We start from the raw sequence: 20,983 nt of genomic DNA on the forward strand, positions 1-20,983 counted from the left end.
CTTTAGCATCCTCATTAGACAACTTAAAGACTTTGCTCGAAGAATTCACCACACCTCTCCACAGTCCTGATTGTATTTCACATGTAACATTGCACAATCTAACCCAATAATCTCCTCCACGAAAATGATTGATAGGTTCAAAACAATTATCTTCAAATATCCTCAAGACTGCTCCTTCGAGAGGAAATGATCGTAGAATCTCTTTTGATAGTGGCAGTGGCTCAAGAAACAAAGGAATTGGTTGTTCCTCCTCCATGTCTAAACTGTATTAAGGAGAACACAAATAAGAATTAGCATATTCATTCTCCCCACGCAAATTGAAATAGAAAGTAGTACGAAGATAAGGTAACTGGTAAGTCTAACAACACTAGATCTACTATAGCAACCAGCATAAGATGACATAGAAGAAGATAGCCTTAAAGAAGAGAGAACGATAGATGAAAAGATGGAAGGGAGGAAAGAGAAGAAAACGAGAAAGAAGCAGAGAAAATGAGTAGAAAGCAGAAGAAGGTAAAAGGATGAAAGCGTAATTTTATAATTTAAATATTCAATGAATCCATTCAAAGAAAAATGAGTACTCGCAGTTAAAAGGTTGTCACAATCTACGCGCGCTAAATTAAACTTGCAGTTAAAAGTCATAAACTGGACAGTAATTGTGGTAAAATAAGAAAATACTTACTTTGATTGAAAAGTTGCAGGAGGTAAATCAGTACCATCCCATACAAAAAGCATCCACTCATCTCTAGAAATTCTATGCGCACAAAGAATCTTCACCCAACAAAGAAAAGGTTCTGTTTAATTTTTGTGACATGGCTCAAATACATGCAAGCACATATTTAAGATAACAAGTGATTACCTTGCATATTATATCGAAAGTCTTACCAACCTCGATGTTCCTTAGCAATGATAGACATTTAATGAAACCTAACAAGCATATTGGTTAGATTAGCAATGTAAAAAATGATAAAAGGGAAAAGAGGGATAATATTCATCACCTAAGCCTTTCCCCATTCAAAATGAATACAATTATGGAAAGTAAATTTACGTCAAGTAGACATAGAGATTTGAGTTTTGGGATCGGTTGTCAATCTGATATCAACCAATTACTAAGTTGGCACCAAACTGCTTCTAATGAAAATTCTGGACAAAAAATGTACAACACATAAAACCCACCAGTGGGTGGCAGGAACACAACCTTATCGATTTTGCAGTTTAAGCTCAATCAGGAAAGACCAACACCCCAAATTCTCCTAAATTAGGGGAAAAACTACGAGAAAATGAAATTTATGGTTATGATGCTTAAAGACAAATCTAGCAACAAATTTAGTACGTGAAGATACATTCAATGCCAACAAAAAAATGTAAATGGTGATTCGAGCTCGAAATGATGTTCCCACACTTCTAGAAATAATAGAAAAAAAATTAAATTGATTCGGCATACAAATATTGCTTATGTACATGTTTCCAAAGCATCAAGTTTCAAAATGACTTTGATCTCAAAATGGAATAATTACAATTTCAATATAATTTTTTAACCTATTTGATCCACATTTCCAAATGAGTTATGTTAAAGGTGTTTCCTCATGGGCACTTTTATCATCCTGTATGCAGCCGAAAGACCCGCTTGAGGGAGCCTCAAATGTAAGGTTGGTTGATATGTAAAAGGAATTCATGTGCATGCATAAAGTGGTTATCCAACATGGTTTAACACCTTCACAGTTTAAATGGTCCTGGGATTAAACCCCATAGACCATAGTCCACATTTTAAAATGTCTATCTTACCCCTTACTTCTGTCTTTCAAAATGAACATTGTTGTTCTTCATTGTGCCCTAAAGGTCCATGAGAAATGAAGCATTAAGTGTTAACCTTAGTTGATATACACTGTTAGCTCAAGCCCATAGCTCATACTATACAGTTGATACACAAGCAAGATAGTGTGTGTGTGAAAGAGAGTGTGTGTATGTGCGTGCGTGCATCTTATGTAATTATATGAAATAAAATAACTAACAGGACAAAGAGATTTTGCATTACAAATCTACCTGCATCTGGTTGATGCTTGAGGGGCAATTTCCTTAATTGTAGTAATAAATTGGTAGCATGCTCCGCAGCATAGTACATTGGAAAAGTTTGATAGGGAGTAACTTCCACATTAATTTCTCCGTGGAATAGTGCAAATGAAGAGACTTTCTTGCCAAAAAGACAACAGACCTCTCCATTGCGAACCTTCATCTGAAATAATACATAATTCCAAGTTTTAAAGCTTTCATAAATAGAAAAGTACTCTTGTTATGATATAAACTATAGTATCGCACATTCATTTCAAACAAAGTATTTCTATTACTTAAAATTGTATCTATGGATAACTATTACAGAAAAAGTAGGGATGGAGTCAGCAAATCTATTGAGGGACAACACAATATTATAGAAGACATGAAGGGTTTAAAGAAAATATGTAACAAAGCTAAGAAGTCATCAGGACAAGTAATTGTAGGCTTGAACAAAGATATGGATGGAAGCAGATACAAATTCAAGGTCTCAAGGCTTCATGATAACAAAGCATCAGATATGCTATTTAACAAAAGCGTTTCTTCCCAAAAAAAAACAAAAAGAAGAAGAAGAAGAAGAAGTACACAACTTGTAATCAAAGAGCTGTACAGAAAGAGATATCACAGGCTAGTAATAACACTAGGACTTTTAAATATATGAACCTACCTAGTTTATGTCTTGATCAATGATCAACAACAATAGATTTGCTTATAAGAGGAAATTCTTCCCACAAATCCCTGCTAAATTGGAACTCGTTGACCAGTTATTTCATGCAAAAATATCCGAGACAACTTGATGTAGGATGATACGGGTGTATCTTCTTCTCTGCTTCGGGAACTTAGCGATCCTCATGGGAGCTTGAGAATAGATGATTCCCATGGAAGCTTAAGAATAGAAGCGTGGACAGAGTCGTTGGTAGCGGCGAAAACGGTCAAAAGCATGAAAACGGTGAAATCAGGAATCTGGCAACAAGTCTCTGACCGGTCGACCGGACATTCAGCACCGATCGACCGGATTAGTGCACACTACAGGACGAGAAACGTGTTCTCTGGTCGGTTGACTGAGACACACTTGTCGGTCGACCGATAGTGGTCGACCGGTCGACCGATAGTGGTCGACCGGTCGACCGATAGTGGTCGACCGGTCGACCGGTATTGGTACATCGGTCGATCATATCAGTTTCCTGGGCCGAGTTGGACTCTGTTTTGAGACGAATCCTGATTGGGTTTTGACTTGGTTATTTATGAGATTATCATCCACGTTATTAGACAGATAAATAGGGATTGTTTAGGGTTTTTAAACATCAGATTGATAGAAGAGAGATTCTAATCAAGAGATTAGGGTTTAGAGAGAATAGAGAGATTGTTCTTTATTCTAGAGAGATTGTGAGAAAGAGATTTTGTAATATTCTATTTTTCATAATCTAGAGAAGATATTTTCCTTCGCCAATTAAATTGTCTTGTGTGTTTTATTGTCTTCTTCTTAAAACCCACCTTTGATAATTCCGCGATTAAAGGTGGAAATGTATTCTCTGGTCGGTCGACCGAGACACACTTGTCGGTCGACTGGTATTGGTACGTCGGTCGACCGGATCAGTTTCATTGGGTGGAGTTGGACTTTGTTTTGAGACGAATCCTGATTGGGTTTTGACTTGGTTATTTATGAGATTGCCATCCACGTTGTTAGACAGATAAATATGGATTGTTTAGGGTTTCTAAACATCAGATTGATAGAAGAGAGATTCTAATCAAGAGATTAGGGTTTAGAGAGAATAGAGAGATTGTGAGAAAGATTTTGTAATATTCTATTCTTCATAATCAAGAGAAAATATTTTCCTTAGCCATTTTTATTATCTTGTGTGTTTTATTATCTTGTGTGTTTTATTATCTTCTTCTTAAAACTAACCTTTGATAATTCCGCGATCAAAGGTGCTCGCTCGACGACTCGTATCAAGTTGGTATCAGAGCAATCATATCCTGTGAAGGGGTATCCTGTGTATGATCCTTATTCGATCGCAATACAAGAAGTTAGGCGAGATTCTTGTGTCTTTGGAAGAAGTCCAGAAATCAAGAAAGAAGATGACAGAAAGCGACAATTCATCGAAGCTTGATGCGATGGAAAAATAGATCGAGACAATTAGTTCAACTCTCATGAAGTTCGTCGATCTCATCCACGGAGGCGAAAAAAGGGTGAATCTTTAGCGGGGCCCAAGAAGAAATTTATAGAATCCGATGGTGGTAGTGAGAATTCAGATTCCGACGAGGAGGTCGATACCGTCAAGACTGTTCCGTAACAAGGGGGTAAGGGTCCTTACCAAAATTTAAAGATTGATTTCAGAGTTGAGATTCTTGTTTATGATGGGAGTATCGACGTTGAGAGGCTTGATGATTGGATCGAGCGTATGAAGACCTATTTTACTTTTTATGGCTATTCGTCAAAGGAGAAGATTATTTTTACGAAATTAAAGCTTTCTGGGCACGCGTTGAGGTGGTGAAAATCTTACTGCAAATAAGAGAAGAAATCGATGTCGTGGAACAGATTCAAAGAGCTATTGAGGAAGCAGTTCTACCCGATGAGGTTCCTTAAAAAGCGTTGGTATAAGTGGTACGATTTGCGTCAAAGATTCAATCAAACCGTTCAAGAATACACTACAGAGTTCCAACAACAGACAATGGTCCTCAACATTACGACGGAGTACTCTGTTTTCATGAAGTATATGGCGGGTTTGAAGGAATATATTCGGAAGGAGATGAAGTTATTTACGGTTGAGTCGATTGCAGAGGCGAGCGTGAAGGCTATTGCCACTGAGGGCAAGCAGAAGAAAGGCAACGAGACGAAGGGAGCTGCTAAGCAAGCTGGAGACGAGTCTAGTGGTTCCCAACCTAAAGAGGAAAAGAAAAAGGAAGATCCAGGAAAAGCAGGACTGATTTGTAGTCATTACGAGAAGACAATATTACTGATTGGTGTTGGGAGAAGTATCCTTATCTGAATCCGAAGGGGTTGAAGAAGAAGGAAGAGAAAAGACATACGTGATAACACAAGGTCCGAAAAAAGTCTCAGGGGTGACAGAACCCAACAACAGTCTCAAACTTATGACAAGAAAGCAGGCCGCGAAGGAGGACGAAGATCCTAGAGAGCAGCTCTTTATTCTTAAGTTGCAAGTGAAGACCAGTTTGGTAGATGTCATAGTTGATCTAGATAGCGAGAAGAATTTGATATCCGAAGCATTGGTTCAGAAACTGGGTCTGAAAACAATCAAGCATCTGAAGTCCTATCCTTTAGGGAGATTCAGAAGGAGGTGGGGCTGAGTGTAGTTAATTCACTATCAGATTTGTACTCCACGGGTCGTATATTAACGAGATCACGTGCGACGTAGTTTCATTTGATGTTTGTCAGATTATACTGGGCAATCCGTATTTGTGGGATAGATACGTAATCTATGAAAGACGGGCTCAGAAGTACACATTCATCAAAGACGATGAGAAGTTCATATTTCGTTCGGTATCTTTTTCGAAGGAGACAAACTTAGTGACGGTGAACCAAACGAAGAGGCTAATGAATACAAGTAAGAAGTTTGTCTCGCTGTTCATTAGGCCTTATGAAGAGCCACTGAAAGAGGGTTGTAATTTGGAGCGAAAGATGACTACGACAAGATGCGAGACGAATGAGTCGTTTCTGATCGGACGTCAAGGTCAGGTTCCTAACAAGGCTAGGTGGTTCAATAGGAAAAGAGGGGCTCGCGAGTTCCCTCAACTGAAGTTCTAACTTGAACGAGACTTAAATTCCTAAAAGGGGGAGCCATGATACGGGTTTATCTTCTTCTCTTATTCGGGAATTTAACGATCCTCATGGGAGCTAGAGACTAGATGATTCTTATGGTGTTTGAGAATAGAAGCGTGAGCAGAGTCGTCGATAGCGGCGAAAACGGTCAAAAGCAGGAAAACAGCGAAATCAGGAATCTGGCGACAAGTCTTTGGCCAGTCGACCGGACACTCAACACCGATCGACCGGAGTAGTGCACACTACAGGACGAGAAACGTGTTCTCTAGTCGGTCGACCGATAGTGGGAGACCAATCGACCGGAATTGGTACATCAATCGATCGGATCAGTTTTCTGGGCCGAGTTGGACTATGTTTTGAGATGAATCCTGATTGAGTTTTGACTTAGTTATTTACGAGATTGTCATCCATGTTGTTAGACAGATAAATAAGGATTGTTTAGGGTTTCTAAACATCAGATTGATAGAAGAGAGATTCTAATCAAGAGATTAGGTATTAGAGAGAATAGAGGGATTGTTCTTTATTCTAGAGAGATTGTGAGAAATAGATTTTGTAATATTCTATTCTTTATAATATAGAGAAGGTATTTTCTTTCGCCAATTAAATTATCTTGTGTGTTTTACTGTCTTCTTCTCAAAACCCACATTTGCTAATTCCGCGATCAAATGTGCTCGCTCGGCGACTCGTATCATAGGACATCTAGAAGATTGTATTAGTTAGGATTTTTTTTAAGAATATGATTTTGAGATATTTGTTTAGGATTGGATCTACTATTTAGTTAGATTTGTTATCTTGTTGATTTTGTTATTTTGTTAGATTTGATGTTATCAATTAGTTAGGATATTTAGTTAGATTTGTTATCTTGTTGATTTTGTTATTTTGTTAGATTTGATGTTATCAATTAGTTAGGATTATGATTTTACTTGTTGATTTTGTTATTTTGTTAGATTTGATGTTATCAATTAGTTAGGATTATGATTTTATTTTATGGTTATAAAAAGGATTGTAATGTTTCATTTTGGGAGAAATGAATAAAATATAAATTCTGAGAGATGTTTGGAGTGATTCCATAGGCGTGAAGCCATATTTTTTGATAAAGCGTCCGTGTCTGAAACCGACATCTTCAATTGTTTTTAAAGGTTAGATGCTGTGAGTGAATCCGGTCTAGCATATTCATCTTTTATCTTTCTTTATTTGGCTTTTTTATTGACAAAAAAAGTAAAAAACGAGAAGTTATTGTTTGTGGGACTGTTCATCTGAACACTATTTATCATCACTTCCGTTCCGCATCACAACTTCACCTTTTTTTCAAGAGTAACAAATTAGCAGCATCTCGTTAAAGGTGAACATCACATTAGGTTGTTAATAGGACATGCTTGGGTTGAATCTGCATATATCTACTTATACTATCACATAAAGTGGTGCAAAGCGCCAGATCTAAGACTCTTTCTGAAACATAATATAAAGTATATTCCAATTACTGCAAGCTACATTCGCGAAGCATAGAGACAGAAGCAAGATACAACATCATGAATTACAGATAAAACAATATTAGTCCGGGCATAGAAGTTTCCCAAATCGGGCCATAGTATCACATGCAAAAAGTTACATAGGTATAAATAACATGATAGATTCTAGAAATGATTAAAAACAAGAATTGTGATCTTAATTTGAAAAATTTACCTAATAAGACCCTCTTGTGCCGACATAGGGCTAGAAATAAGAGAGAAAGAGTAGTAAAAGGGAGACAATGAGAAAGACAAGTGGATATTGGCGAGGAAAGAAAGAAAAGAGAGAGAGGAGAGATAAAGAAAGGGATATTGCTGCAAATTCATCAATGTAGTTGCCACTACTCCACACGGTGATTGGGGTTTAGTGATTTAAGGGTAGAGAGAATATCAGGGTTTGAGTGACCATATATTAGGATCAAAGTTGTTTAAATTAGCGTTCAATTTCGGTTCAGATAATAATGTAATCAACTTGAATCTTCCCTTCTATTGATAATGAATCAATCAATGCTGACATATCTATCTATTATTTCAAATGATATAGAGCAATCCTAACCTAGAAGATATCTGAAAGCATCTGTGCTAAACATGAATGTATCCCCTACTTTGAAGTGATAGTGAAAATTTGACAATCAGATCATACGCAGAGCTTCATCTATATTATAATTTAATCTTTATAATTTACAGATAGAAGCAAATACTGAGCTAATAGAAAATGGAGGAATTGTGTCAAAAGGTCTTGTTAGAATATAAAAATATAACCTTAAACTCTCACCATAACTTCGGAGTTTTGGTGCAATGGTTAGAGAAACTTAATTTAAGATGGTATCAGAGCAACCTAGATTCAAATCTCACCGGCCACAGATTTAAAGCCGATTTTAGAAAAGAATTGACACTGGTGCGTGGGTCTAGGTTTCGGCTGCTAAAAAGGGTACTCAACCACCGGTGACATGTTAGAATATGAAAAATATAACCATTAACTCTCGCCACAAATTCAGAGTTTTGGTGTAATGGTTAGACTTAATTTAAGATCATATCATAGGAAGCTAGGTTCAAATCCTACCAGCCACAAATTAAAGCGGATTTCAGAATCATAAAAGGGTGCTCAAGCACCGGAGGCATGTTAGAACATAAAAATATAATCCTTACGTCTCGTTTGTTATGCGGGAATGGAGTCAAGTGAAAATAGAATGAATGTAGGAATGAAATAAAATTGATGTGAGAATGAAATGTTCATTCTCATGTTTGGGTGAGATTAGAGAACTAAGTGAAAATATCTTTAAGAAATGTATATCCGGAATTTATTTTATTATTTTCATTCTCACTTAAGTGGGAATATCAATTCCTTAATAACTCATTGGGAATAGCAATTCCAACATTAAGTGGGAATTGGTGTGAAGTGAAATTGATATTTCTAACATCCAAAAACTCATTATGTTGCTAAGCACAAATGAGAAGCTAGAATTGCATTCCATTCCCACTCATTTCTGTATTCCAAACAAGGCGTTAACTCTCACCATAACTTCAAAGTTTTGGTGTAATGGCTAGAGGAACTTAATTTAGGAGGTCTTACTACACTAAAACACTGAAGTTTTTTATGAGAGTTGAGGGTTATAATTTTATATTCAAAGTTACACCTTAGTGTCATTGCCCTTTGTATGGGCTATGTAGAGAACTGGTCTTTTCCTTAAAAAAATCTAGTTGAAATTATGTGCAGCCATTTCAGTTGAGTAATGGGGTTTTTACATACAATTCATATCCAAAACTGGTTATGAACTCAAGGGTCATTGAACTATATAAATCTACACCAAACCCCATATTTTTTTTAAACCGAAAGAAAGAGAAGAACAAAGTTGCTAACAAGGAAACGATCTGATAGAGAAGAGCTTAAAAAAAGGCCAGTTCTTTTTCACCTTAGTTATTATAAATAATTATACATTAGAAAAGAAAAAGAGAATATACCTCTTCCGACAACTGGTGTCGCTTCCAATGATATTAGGTCACCTTCGGGCATCCCATAGGTTAGGGTTTCGCCATGGTGGTCATCATGATCACCAATCCCAACCTCGACTTGGATGGGTTCGGGTGTATTGAGAAACAGAGAAGGGACATGAGGTTGAAGAAGAAATAATTTTTTTAATTTAACCCCTTGAGTTTCTAAAATTTAATTTCTAGTCCAAAAGATAGAGTAGTTCTAGAACATTATTCATAAGACCTTAAGTTGTAGAAAATTAGTTTTAAGTCCAAGACTATATAAAGAGAGGTTCCTACAAGAACTAATTGCGCAATATTAAACTTAGCCCCTTATATTGGAAAATTTTGCTGTAAGGCCCAAGTTTTGCTTTAAAAGAAAAAATGAATTTCCAGAGAAGTTCTTAGGAACCAGAAACATTAGTTTCATACCTAGAATAGTTTATGTTTAGATTTCATTTGTATTTATACATATTGTATACATATAGGTTCGATCGAGGACTAAGTTTTTGGTGTATGGTTCTCCAAAAGAGTTGAAGATTTTTGAAGGTGAGTAGATTTCCTATCATTAGTTTTTTTTTAATATTTTGGTATAAAAATAGTCTATCATGTATAATAATCTCATTTTAGTAAAGATTAACTGTTGGATCAAACACGTTAATTCAGTTTCACTCATAGAAAAATTGAAAAAGTATTTGATATTGAGTAGTTATTTATCTTCAACAAGATAAATATTGTCTAATATGCAAACTATTGAAAATATGTTTTAAAGTTACCATTCGCATGACATTTGTTGGAAATTTGTATATCTGACAAAAATAATTAGATTTCTAAAGAGTTCATTAAAAAGAAAATAGAAAATTTTGCAAAAGTGCATAAGCATTTATATTGCTTTTAATATAAGTCGAAATTGCAAGTGATATTTGGAATGAAAAGAATGTGTTTTTTAAGAATTAAAAATCTTCAGAAGTCCACTATGGAGTGAAGTGATTTGTTTAAGCCTACTATACGGTATTGAATGTACCGACCAGCATTAAAGTGATCTTTTTTGATAAAAATGAATTGTCCTTTGGGCAACTTATGATAGTGCTAGGTACATTCTATCCCCGGATTGACCTATAGTGATACTATGCATATTTTCATACTAATAGGCTATAATTTTCACCTTAGTGTGATATCTGAGGAGGTTTTGCAAAGTGTGATTTATATTGCTTTTAATATAAGTGAAATTGATATTTGGAATGGAAATAATGTGCTTTTTAAGTATTAAAAATGGTGTGAAGTGATTTGTTTAAGCCTACCGTATAGTATTGAATGTACTGACTAGTGTTAAAGTGTCTTTTTTGGAAAAAGTGAAGTGACCTTTGGCAACCTATAGTAGTGCTACATACATTCTGTCCCCGGGTTGACCTACAGCGATTCAATGTGCATTCCCATACTACTGGGCACTATTTTAAAAAGCCTCCGCCTAGTCAGCCTAGGCGCACGCCTTGACATTGGCGGTACCTACACCACCTAACTAGCGCCTAACGTCTAGGCAGTATCTAGATTGTCCACCTAAATTTTGAGAGTGTTTAGGAGAGCATTGTCTGCTTACGTGGACTGCATCCTTTAGGCATTGATCATAATTTTCTGTGTTGTAGCCTCCATGTCCTCTAACCTCCTTCAAACTCCTTTAATCTCCAAATATGAACACCTCTACTATCTTCTCCGACCATCAGCAAAACCTTCTCGATCACCACTTAAATGAAGAAAAAATCCGCCTAGACACCAGTCCAACACCTAAGCTTTTTATAACATTGATATTTACTATCAATTATTATAATTAAAAAATTTAAAAAGAAAACCTACTAGGCTCTAGGCGTTGGGTCCAACGCCTACGTCTCCTAGCATTTTCTATAACATTGTTATTATTTTGACTATTTAGTATATAATATATGCATAGTTCATTATAGATCTAAGATAATTTTTTTACAAATTTGTATGAATTTAATACATATTTTTATCAATTATTATAATTAAATAATTTTAAAAATAGCCAAACACTTAGGTGCCGCTTAGGCATACGCTTGGGAGTCTACGCATAGGTATACGCCTAGGAGTCTAGGCGCTAAGTGCTAGCTCAAATGCCTAGTCCGTCTAACGTCTTCTGTAACACTGCTACTGGGTTATAATTTTTATAGCCTTAGTGTGACAACTAAGGAAGTTTTGCAAAGTGTGATTCATATAATTCAAAAGTATTTAGTACCTGTCACGCCTCGGGCCCGAGCTCGTTGGCGCGATATAAGCCGCGAGACCCACAGAGTATAACGCGTTATTTGACTAATTCCACTATCAAAAATTGCTAGCACTTGTTACACTTAAGCCTTAGGCATATCTATTTAAACAACTCAAACATTTCACACTTTACCGATGTGGGACTAAACACTTGAGGTCTTATAGTTCTCATTCGTATTGTTTCTTAAATTTGTGAATATTCTTTTATGACAATATCACATGCCATTCTTGAAAATTTCTCTTCAAAATATTATATGTTTCTCAATTGTTCTTTTGACAATAGCTTATCTGAATTTTAGCATTGATAATTTCTTAAACTTGTCTGATCTGCTAATGATAAGTTATCTGCTAAGTGTAAACTCACCCTATTTCAATCTTTTTCAGATGAGTATTAGATAGCTTTATACATAGCACAGAGTATGGGGCATGAGAAAGATCTTCTAGATAATGCTATGATGTTGATTTTATAGTTATCTTAGACATGTTGATATGCATATGTAATAAGATTATTCGACTTACTAGAGTAAACTTGTTACATTGTAGTTTTTGCTCTTAGACTTCTATAGTCAAAAAAATTTCTTTTGTTAAAAAGTTTTAACTGTGATATGAAATTGAACAGTAGGCTTAACATGTGCTTTTCACACGTGTTGCTGTTGTCATGCATCTCAAAATAAGCTGCACATTTTTAGGGGCGTGACAAGTTGTAGTATCAGAGCTTAGGTTTAGAAGTCCTATGCTTGGAATTTATAGTTAGTAGCGTTTAGAAATAACTTTTAGAGTAGCTTTTAGTGATCATTGACATATTGTTTGTTTGCTTTATAACTAGATGGCTAGAAACAACACGAGCACTCTAACTTGGGAAAGTGATCCGCACCAAACTTTGGGGCAAATATTTGTTGGTAGAAATGCACGTGGATCTAGTCCTTGAGGGAATTAAATGGATGCAAATGCTATGCTGCTAATGATGCAAAATCAGCAACAACAAATTAACCAACAGCAAGAATCTCGAGACAATGATTATCCTCGACTGTGAAATGGTATGGTGGAGTTTAATAGATTGACATTGCCTACCTTCGAAGGAAGTGTTGATTCTATGGTAGTTGAAGACTGAATCACAGAAATGGAAAAGTCTATACTTATATGAAGTGTCCTGATGGAGGAAAAGTGGCTTATGCAATCTATATGTTAAAAGAGCGTGCATATGGCTAGTGGCAAATGTAGCAGAGGATTTTGGGAGATGGTGCTGATCAAATATTTTGAGATGAGTTTAAGAAAGTGGTCTATGAGAAATACTTTCTAAAGACTGTTTGCCAATAGAATGAGAAAGAAATCTGTGAGCTAAAGCAACATGGTAAGACTGTGGCTGAGTATGAGGAGGAATTCGCTTATTTATCCAAAGTTGCATCCCAGTTTGTTGCAAAGAGCATGTCGTTTTGAGAAGGGTCTGCAACTCGAGATAAGGTTTCAAATGAGTTTGTTTGAACTCTCCACTTATGCGACGATACTGAATAAAGCTTTAGTGATTGAAAAAGAGCGAAAACAAATTTTCTCGATTGATGATCGCAAGAATAATGATATGAAGAAGAGATTCAGATCGAACAGATGTAGAGGTCATAACAAGAATTGGCAAAACAAGAGACAATATGTAGATTCAAAAGCAGAATGTGAACCAAAAGTTGACGAGATGCACCTCTAAGTTGAAGTGTGACTAGTGCTTGCCTGAGGTATGGTCAAAAGAATCATAAGATTGTAGATTGTCCCAAGTTGAATAAAACTCCAACTCATAAGACACCTCAACGTGATCAGCGTCCTCAAGCGAAAGCTAGAGTTTACTCTTTAACCGAGCAGAAGGCTCAGGTAAAAGCATCAGGTACCACACTATATTTTCTACTTTTGCTCGAGTACTATTTGATTTTGGAGTTTCGCATTCTTTTATTGCTGCACAATTTATTAGAAAGCAAGAGTTGCCATGTGGTATTCTAGAGCATGAAATGCATGTTAGCACACCAGGAGATAGGATACTGATATCTAATAAGTATTACAAAGATAAGATAAATATAGTGGATACGGAGCTTCCAGCGGAATTGATCATCCTTGATATGCATGATTATGATATCATTTTAGGGATGGATTAGTTACTTGGAAATTATGCATCTACTTTATGTTGAGAGAAGGAAGTGATGTTTAGAATTCCTAATCAATTGGAGTTTTGCTTTGAGGGCAGCCTATGCGCATTATATCGGCCCTCAAGCTCATTGCATGTTTTGAGAAGTGGCTACACTGGTTTTCTAGCATCAGTGCAAATCTTGAGCTAGAAAGAAATTAGTCTTGATCAAATTCTTATCGTGCGTGCATTTCTAGATGTTTTTCCAGAAAACCTTCCCGGAATGCCACCCGATAGGAAAATATAATTTTCTATTGTCTAGTTGACACAAGTCCGATCTCAAAGGCCCCTTATAGAATAGCTCTATTAGAACTAAAAGAACTTAATGAGCAATTATAAGAACTTCTAGATAATGGGTTTATTAGACACAGTGTTTCACCTTGGGGCGCACCGATGTTATTTGTGAAAAAGAAAGATGGTAGCATGCGATTATGTATTGATTATCAGAAGCTCAATAAGGTGATTATACAGAATAAATATCCGTTACCAAGGATTGATAATTTGTTTGATCAATTGCAAGGAGCTCGGGTATTTTCCAAAATCGATATATGATCGGGCTATCATTAATTGAGAATCAATTGAAATTAAGGCTAAAGACATTCCAAAGACTGCATTGTGTACCAGTTACGGTCATTATGAATTACTTGTATTACCATTTGAGTTAATAAATGCACCTGCATTTTTCATAGACCTCATGAACATGGTGTTCAAGCCCTTCTTAGATTGCTTTGTGGTGATGTTTGTAGATGATATCTTGGTATATTCAAAGAACCAGAAGGAGCATGAGAAACATCTACGGTATGTGCTTTATGCTTTGAGGAAGGAAAAGCTCTATGATGAAATTGAGAAGTGTGAATTTTAGTTGGATAATGTGTCCTTCCTAGGACATACTATCTCAAAGGATGGAGTCTCGGTAGATCCAGCAAAAATTAAAACAGTTGTAAATTGGAAAAGACCAACAAGTGTTCATGAGATCTGTAGCTTTCTTGGCATGGCGTATTATTATCGGATATTCATAAAGGGGTTATCTAGTGTTGCCTCACCTTTGACCCGTTTGACTCGGAAAGGAATCAAATTTGTTTCGTCTGAGGAATGTGAAAGGAGTTTTCAAGAGTTAAAGAACCGACTACTATCTGCACCAGTTCTCACTATACCAATCACACGAGAAGACTTTATTGTTTATAGCGATGCCTCTCATAAAGGTTTGGTATGTGTGCTCATGCAAAACGGAAAAGTCATAGCTTACAACTGAAACCTTATGAGCAAAATTATCCAACTCGCGATTTAAAGTTGTCGGCGGTAGTTTTTGCCTTGAAAATTTAGAGACATTATCTCTACAGAGTGCATTGTGAGATCTATACCGATATCAAGAGTTTAAAATATACTTTTACTCAAAAAGAGTTGAACATGAGGTAAAGGAGATGGTTGGAGCTACTTAAAGATTATGATGTTAGTATTAATTATCACCCGGGAAAAGCAAATATAGTTGCTACTGCCCTTAGTTAGAAGAGTAATATAGTCTGTCTCATTACTCAACAAAGGCATATATTAGAAGATTTGGATCAATTGAGAGTTGAGATCTGATGTCAAGCTAAGCTAGCTAACATCCAAGTACAACCTGCATTGATTGATGAGATTAAGATTTCTCAAAAAGAGACTCCAAATTGAAAGGCATTCAGAAAAGAGTCAAGGATGGTAACCAATCAGGTTTTATGATACATGGTGATGGATCTTTAAGGTTTGAAATTTGACTTCGTGTTTCGAATAATCCAGAGCTAAAGAAGAAGATTTTGAAGGCTCACCATTCTGGATATACAATGCATTGTGGTAGAACAAAAATATACAAAGATTTAAAGGAGATGTACTGATGGAACAATATGAAGAAAGATATTAGCAAATATGTTTCAGAGTGTGAGATTTGTCAGCAAGTAAAAGTAAAGCATCAGAAACCAGCGAGATTAACTCAAAACCTCGATATACTAATGTGGAAGTGAGAGAAAATTACTATGGACTTTGTCAAAGGGTTACCAAGATCTATAAGAGGTAACAACACCATATGAGTTATAGTGACCGTCTAACTAAGTTGGCTTACTTCTTGTCAATTAATATGAGAAACTTGCGAAGTTTTATATTGTTGAAATAGTCAGGCTTCATGGTGTTTTAGTAGAGATAGTATCCAATAGAGATCCTAGATTCGTATCACAGTACTGACAAGGTATGTACAAACCCCTTCAAAGCAAACTCTGTTTTAGCTCATCATATCATCTACAAATAGATGGTCAGTCAGAGAGAATGAATCCAACTCTCAAGGATATGTTAAAATGTTATATCCTTGATTTGAAAGGATCATGGGAGGAGTATTTACCACTGACAGTGTTTGCATATAACAATAGTTACCAGTCAAGCAATAAGATGACAACATATGAGGCTCTAAATGAAAGGAAGTGGCGTTTGCCTATACACTGTGACGATGCTGGAGAAAGAAAACTTCTTGGACCTGAGTTAGCGCAACAAGCTATACATAAGATTTACTTGATAAGAGAGCATATTCGAAATGCACAAAATCGACAAAACAGTTATGCTGACTGTAGGAAGAGAGACATAGTATTTCAAGAAGGTGATCATATATTTTTAAAGGTATCTCCTAAAAAAGGTGTGATGAGATTTGAAAGCCAAGGGAAACTAAGTCTAAGATTTGTGAGGTCGTACGAAATTCTTCAGCGTGTTGGTGAAGTTGCTTATAGGCTTGCTTTACCACCTTCTTTGGTTGTAGTCCACAATGTGTTTCATGTATCTATGCTAATAAAATTTATTCGAGATCTAGCTAAAGTTATAGAACTGGAACCAATTAAGCTCAATGAAGACTTAACTTATGAGGAGCAGCCAGAATGTATCGTGGATAAACAGGAACAAGTGCTCAAGCGACGTACTGTTCAATATGTGAAGATTTAGTGGAAGAAACATTTAGAAAGAGAAGCAACTTGTGAGCTTGAAGATGAGATGTGAAAGAAGTACCCTTAACTTTTTGAGAACCAATGTACATAAAGTTTGGGACGAAACTTTATTTAAGGTAGGGGATGTAAAGAACCGGTTTTTTCATTAAAAAAATCCAAAGGAAAATCTAAGGGTTTGTAGCTGAAATTATATGCATTCATTTCAGTTGAGTAATGGGGGTTTTACTTACAATTAATATCCAAAACCAGTTATGAACTCAAGGGTCATTGAACCCTATAAATCTATACCAAACCCCACATTTTTTTAACACCTAAAGAAAGAGAAAAATGTAGTTGCTAAGAAGGAAATGATCTGATAAAGAAGAGCTTAAAAAAAGGTCAATTCTTTTTCACCTTAGTTATGAATAATTATAAATTAGAGAAGAAAAAATATACCTTTTCCGACCACTGGTGTCGCTTCCAATGATAGCAGGTAACTCTAGCCATCCCATGGGTTAGGGTTTCGCCCATGGTAGTCACCATGGCCATCGATCCCAACCCCGACTTGAATAGGTTCGGGTGTATTGAGGAACAGAGAGGGACATGAGGTTGATAAAGAAATAAAGATTTTTAGTTTAACCCCTTGAGTTTTAGAAATTTAATTTCTAGTCAAAAAGATAGAGTTCTATGATACTAGATCACTATGAAGCAAGGCTCCATGGAAGGTCTAACAAAATTCAACAATTCTATGACAAGTCATTGACATGAATTATCTTCCCTCTCTTAGATAGTGCAAAATTTTGGCTAAGAAAACCATAAACAAGAGGGGGAATTTTAATCCTAAAGATCAGTTATCATCCTCCAAATTCTCCAAGCCCGAGAGGACATATAAAAAGAAGGGATGCAAACATGATGGACTTGCTATAGAAAATTGTATTCGAGCATGACACAAATAAAGCCAAGGGACTAAAAGGATGGACAACAACATCCCTACTTAAACTTCAATGCTAAATATTGCACTACAGCCAACAATACTCCGTCAACATCAAAAGGAACTCCAAGACCCAAGATTTTTATAAAACATTCACTAATAACATTAATTAAGATAAATGATAAGTACTCCCAAGGATTCTAGTTTCCTACATAATCAACGTAATGCCTATTTTCTAGTTCATCCTGCCTGATATTTGTAGCAAATTTTTAGTCATCAATCTTCCAGCGGCAAGCCAAAAAATTATCAAGTTCTCCATTGAGCAAGAAACCAGATGCAATATCTATAAGAGAAAAGTACTAGACAAGAAAAAAAATCTAACCAAAGGTTTACACACAGAAAAATGAACATATAATTATAGTAATGCTACTAATCTGGGTATACCAACAAAGAGAGCCCACATTATGTAAAGAATATTTCAGATGGGTAATAGCAGGTACCTCAACATAATGAAGACTAATCACATCTCCAACAGATCTGACATCTGGCAGCTTTCTCATGTTCTCACCGAAAAATGTCACAGAGAGCCCAGGTGCTGGATAAGACTGGTCCACAACCTTCAATACAAGAACATAATCTGCAATAAAGCATTAATCAAATTTAAAGAAAATTACTATTATATCATACCAGAATATTTAGGCAATATTATTTACAGGAGCAGAGACACTCATATAGGAGTTAAACTCCCATTTGATAAAGTAATTCATAGATCAAGTATCTCAAGCAGCCAAATATGAATCATGAAAAGATGCTCAATGTCGAGAAGTTAAAGGAAACCAAAAAGGGTGCAACAAAACATTGTCAAGGGCAACTTATTCTATTTAACCAGTCATGACTTTTCTAAGTAATTTTCCTTTCAGGGACCAAGCATTAAGGTGCTATTAGATGAATCACATAAATCAAGTAATTTATGTATTGGGTATCCAAATCAAAGTCAATATTTACAAACAAACTTGACCAAATAGAGGTAAAAAAAATCGAGGATTACCTGAACCAACTGCATGTTCACCAAAACTGGTTAAGCCTACTACAATATTAATTATGAGAAATCTATTCTGATTTCTAAACTGTATTAATCCACGACTTGATAGTAATTAAAATTTCTAACTTCTTATAGAACATTGATGTTGTCAGATATGGGTTCAGAAATCAGATGATGTTCGCCTTTCATGACTTGCGTTTAAATTGTTTCAGTCATGTTTAGGCTAAAGGAAGTTGGAATACCACAATGAAACTACAAGCCTACAACAGAGCCACTGACATCTATGTGATTAGGTGTCGCAACATTGTTGAGCTCATTATTTTCTAGTAATGTATCCCACTTTTTTATAGACCAAATTGGAAAGCCTTAGATATTCTATTCCACACCAATGACAGTTTTGCAAAGGTTAAACTCCTAAACTGTTTCCAAATTTTAAGAGAGTTCACTAGTCACTAATCTTTGTGTCAAGCTTCTTATCGATTGTATCTATGAGAAGGATCGCCATAAGCATGTGCAAGCTAGAGGAAGATAACCACGCCTCAAAGTAGTGAATAGAACAGACTATCAGAAGTTGAATTGTACTCTCCCTATTTTTCTATTTATCTTCACTTATTTTGCTTTGGATATAACCAACTTCACGTTATGTTTCAGCAATTAAAGAACCACATTTCATGCCACCAAGCTTTCAAAGTCCGCATTTGCAAAAATTAGCATGTGGGTTAAGAGAATTGGAGACCACTGCCAGGGTAGGTATATCATAGACTATAGACCATGCTCAGAAGGTTGGTATAAAGTTATATCATTAGCTTCATGATACTAGTAATAAGGGAACTTTGAGGAGAGTGCCTTCACTCGCAAATTTGCTTTAACTTCCTCATGATAGTACACGGAGTATCCTCAAGCAATACAATATTTTCTCATTAAATTGCTCCAAGCACACACTTTTGTCAAATGTATACAAAGAAAGCAACTATTCTATTTCAGTTTTAAAGGAAATGTTTTTAACGGTTTACCAAAATTTAGCTTTATTTAACTAGTAGGAACAAAAGGAGAAGTAGGCACATGTGAACAGCCAAAGATTTTAACCTGCTTCCCTCACATTGATAATCTTCATAAGAAAGTCAACAGAAATCACAAACCTTGGATCTAATTACTCTATTTCGTACTGACCAAAAATGAAGGATCAAATCAAATGATTTTGAAAAAAAAAAACCACCCAGCGAATAGACAGCTTTTCAAAGGAATCCTGACAGTCTTATGTCACGTAGTTTTTCTCCGCTTGGAAAGACTACTAGATCCTCAACTCAATAAGAGACACCCAGTATATGCAGAAGCGGACCATCCAAGTAATAGGTAGACTTTCTTTTAATTTTTTAACTAGCAAGAGAAACATCAGATTACATCACCAGCTTCCAGTAAAAGAAAAGCCAATATACCAAGTGATAGGCAATAACAAGTCACAAGGCATTGAGGTCATGTTGCATCACTTGGTCAAATTGAGACTCACCAGCAACAAAGATCGCATGAAAGCTAAGAATATTCAATCTTTATTTAATTCTTCATACTAAAAAGCTAAGTCCTGGGATATGTTCTTTGAAGTTGAAGGTCAAGATGCTGGGTAATAAACAATTGTGTGTAATCATGTTATGTACAAGTTTCTACTTGGTTCCATTAGTAAAGTAGCTTTTGTCATGTTCAAATGTATATACAGACAGTTATAATTGTTTTTCACATCTTTTTCTAGCCAGCCTTAGCTATGAGCACTTTGGAGATTATTCAACTCAAACCTCCAACCATCAGCATCTTATCCGATGTCAAATAAGAAAGCTACAATGGGTACGATAATGGGCTGATAAGATCAATACCAATGCGGCATAAGCTCCTAAGAAGGTGGTACACACTAGTCCAAGAATTTCCAGCAAAAAATTTCATATAACAGTTGGTAAATCTACAACATTTTGGATAATGTTTCCTCACTTCAGAACTTTTAGACCTATGGAGATATCTTAGTTATTCATGCATTCAAACTCTTCACCACTTGGAAATATAGATACTCCTACTTTGTATGAAAGAAAGGAAAGATATGTGCCCTAGCTTAACCCAACTTTAAAAAAATTAAAAAGGGCATCAATATTCAAAGATGAGAGGTACAACAATGCAAGAACATTAAGGAACAATCTGGCAGAGGCTTGACGATGAAAATAAGAAAAGAAAAACTATTTAATTCATTTAGTAAGTTTAGCATGTTAGATATTATTAATTCTTAAGTTGTTCTTTTGATTCTTTAAAGAGAAACTATCATCTTTTTCTTTATAAATAAAGGGATTATA

At 35.7% G+C, this 20,983-nt stretch overlaps 1 protein-coding gene across 1 annotated transcript in view; it reads right to left on the minus strand.

Annotated features, from left to right (window-relative positions):
* Positions 5-20,983, minus strand: part of LOC109846266 (protection of telomeres protein 1b-like) — a gene marked incomplete at its 3' end in the record, with an annotated part of 28,052 nt that continues 7,073 nt past the window's right edge. The window contains exons 3-7 of the mRNA XM_020415492.1: positions 18,112-18,248; positions 2,041-2,230; positions 857-924; positions 680-768; positions 5-263 (exon numbers count right to left, since the gene is read on the minus strand). Coding sequence (XP_020271081.1) covers positions 5-263; positions 680-768; positions 857-924; positions 2,041-2,230; positions 18,112-18,248 — 743 coding nt within the window. The remainder of the gene's footprint in view (positions 264-679; positions 769-856; positions 925-2,040; positions 2,231-18,111; positions 18,249-20,983) is intronic.

The sequence above is a fragment of the Asparagus officinalis genome, chromosome 6 (genome assembly GCF_001876935.1).
Source record: "Asparagus officinalis chromosome 6, Aspof.V1, whole genome shotgun sequence".
Lineage (NCBI taxonomy): Eukaryota > Viridiplantae > Streptophyta > Magnoliopsida > Asparagales > Asparagaceae > Asparagus > Asparagus officinalis.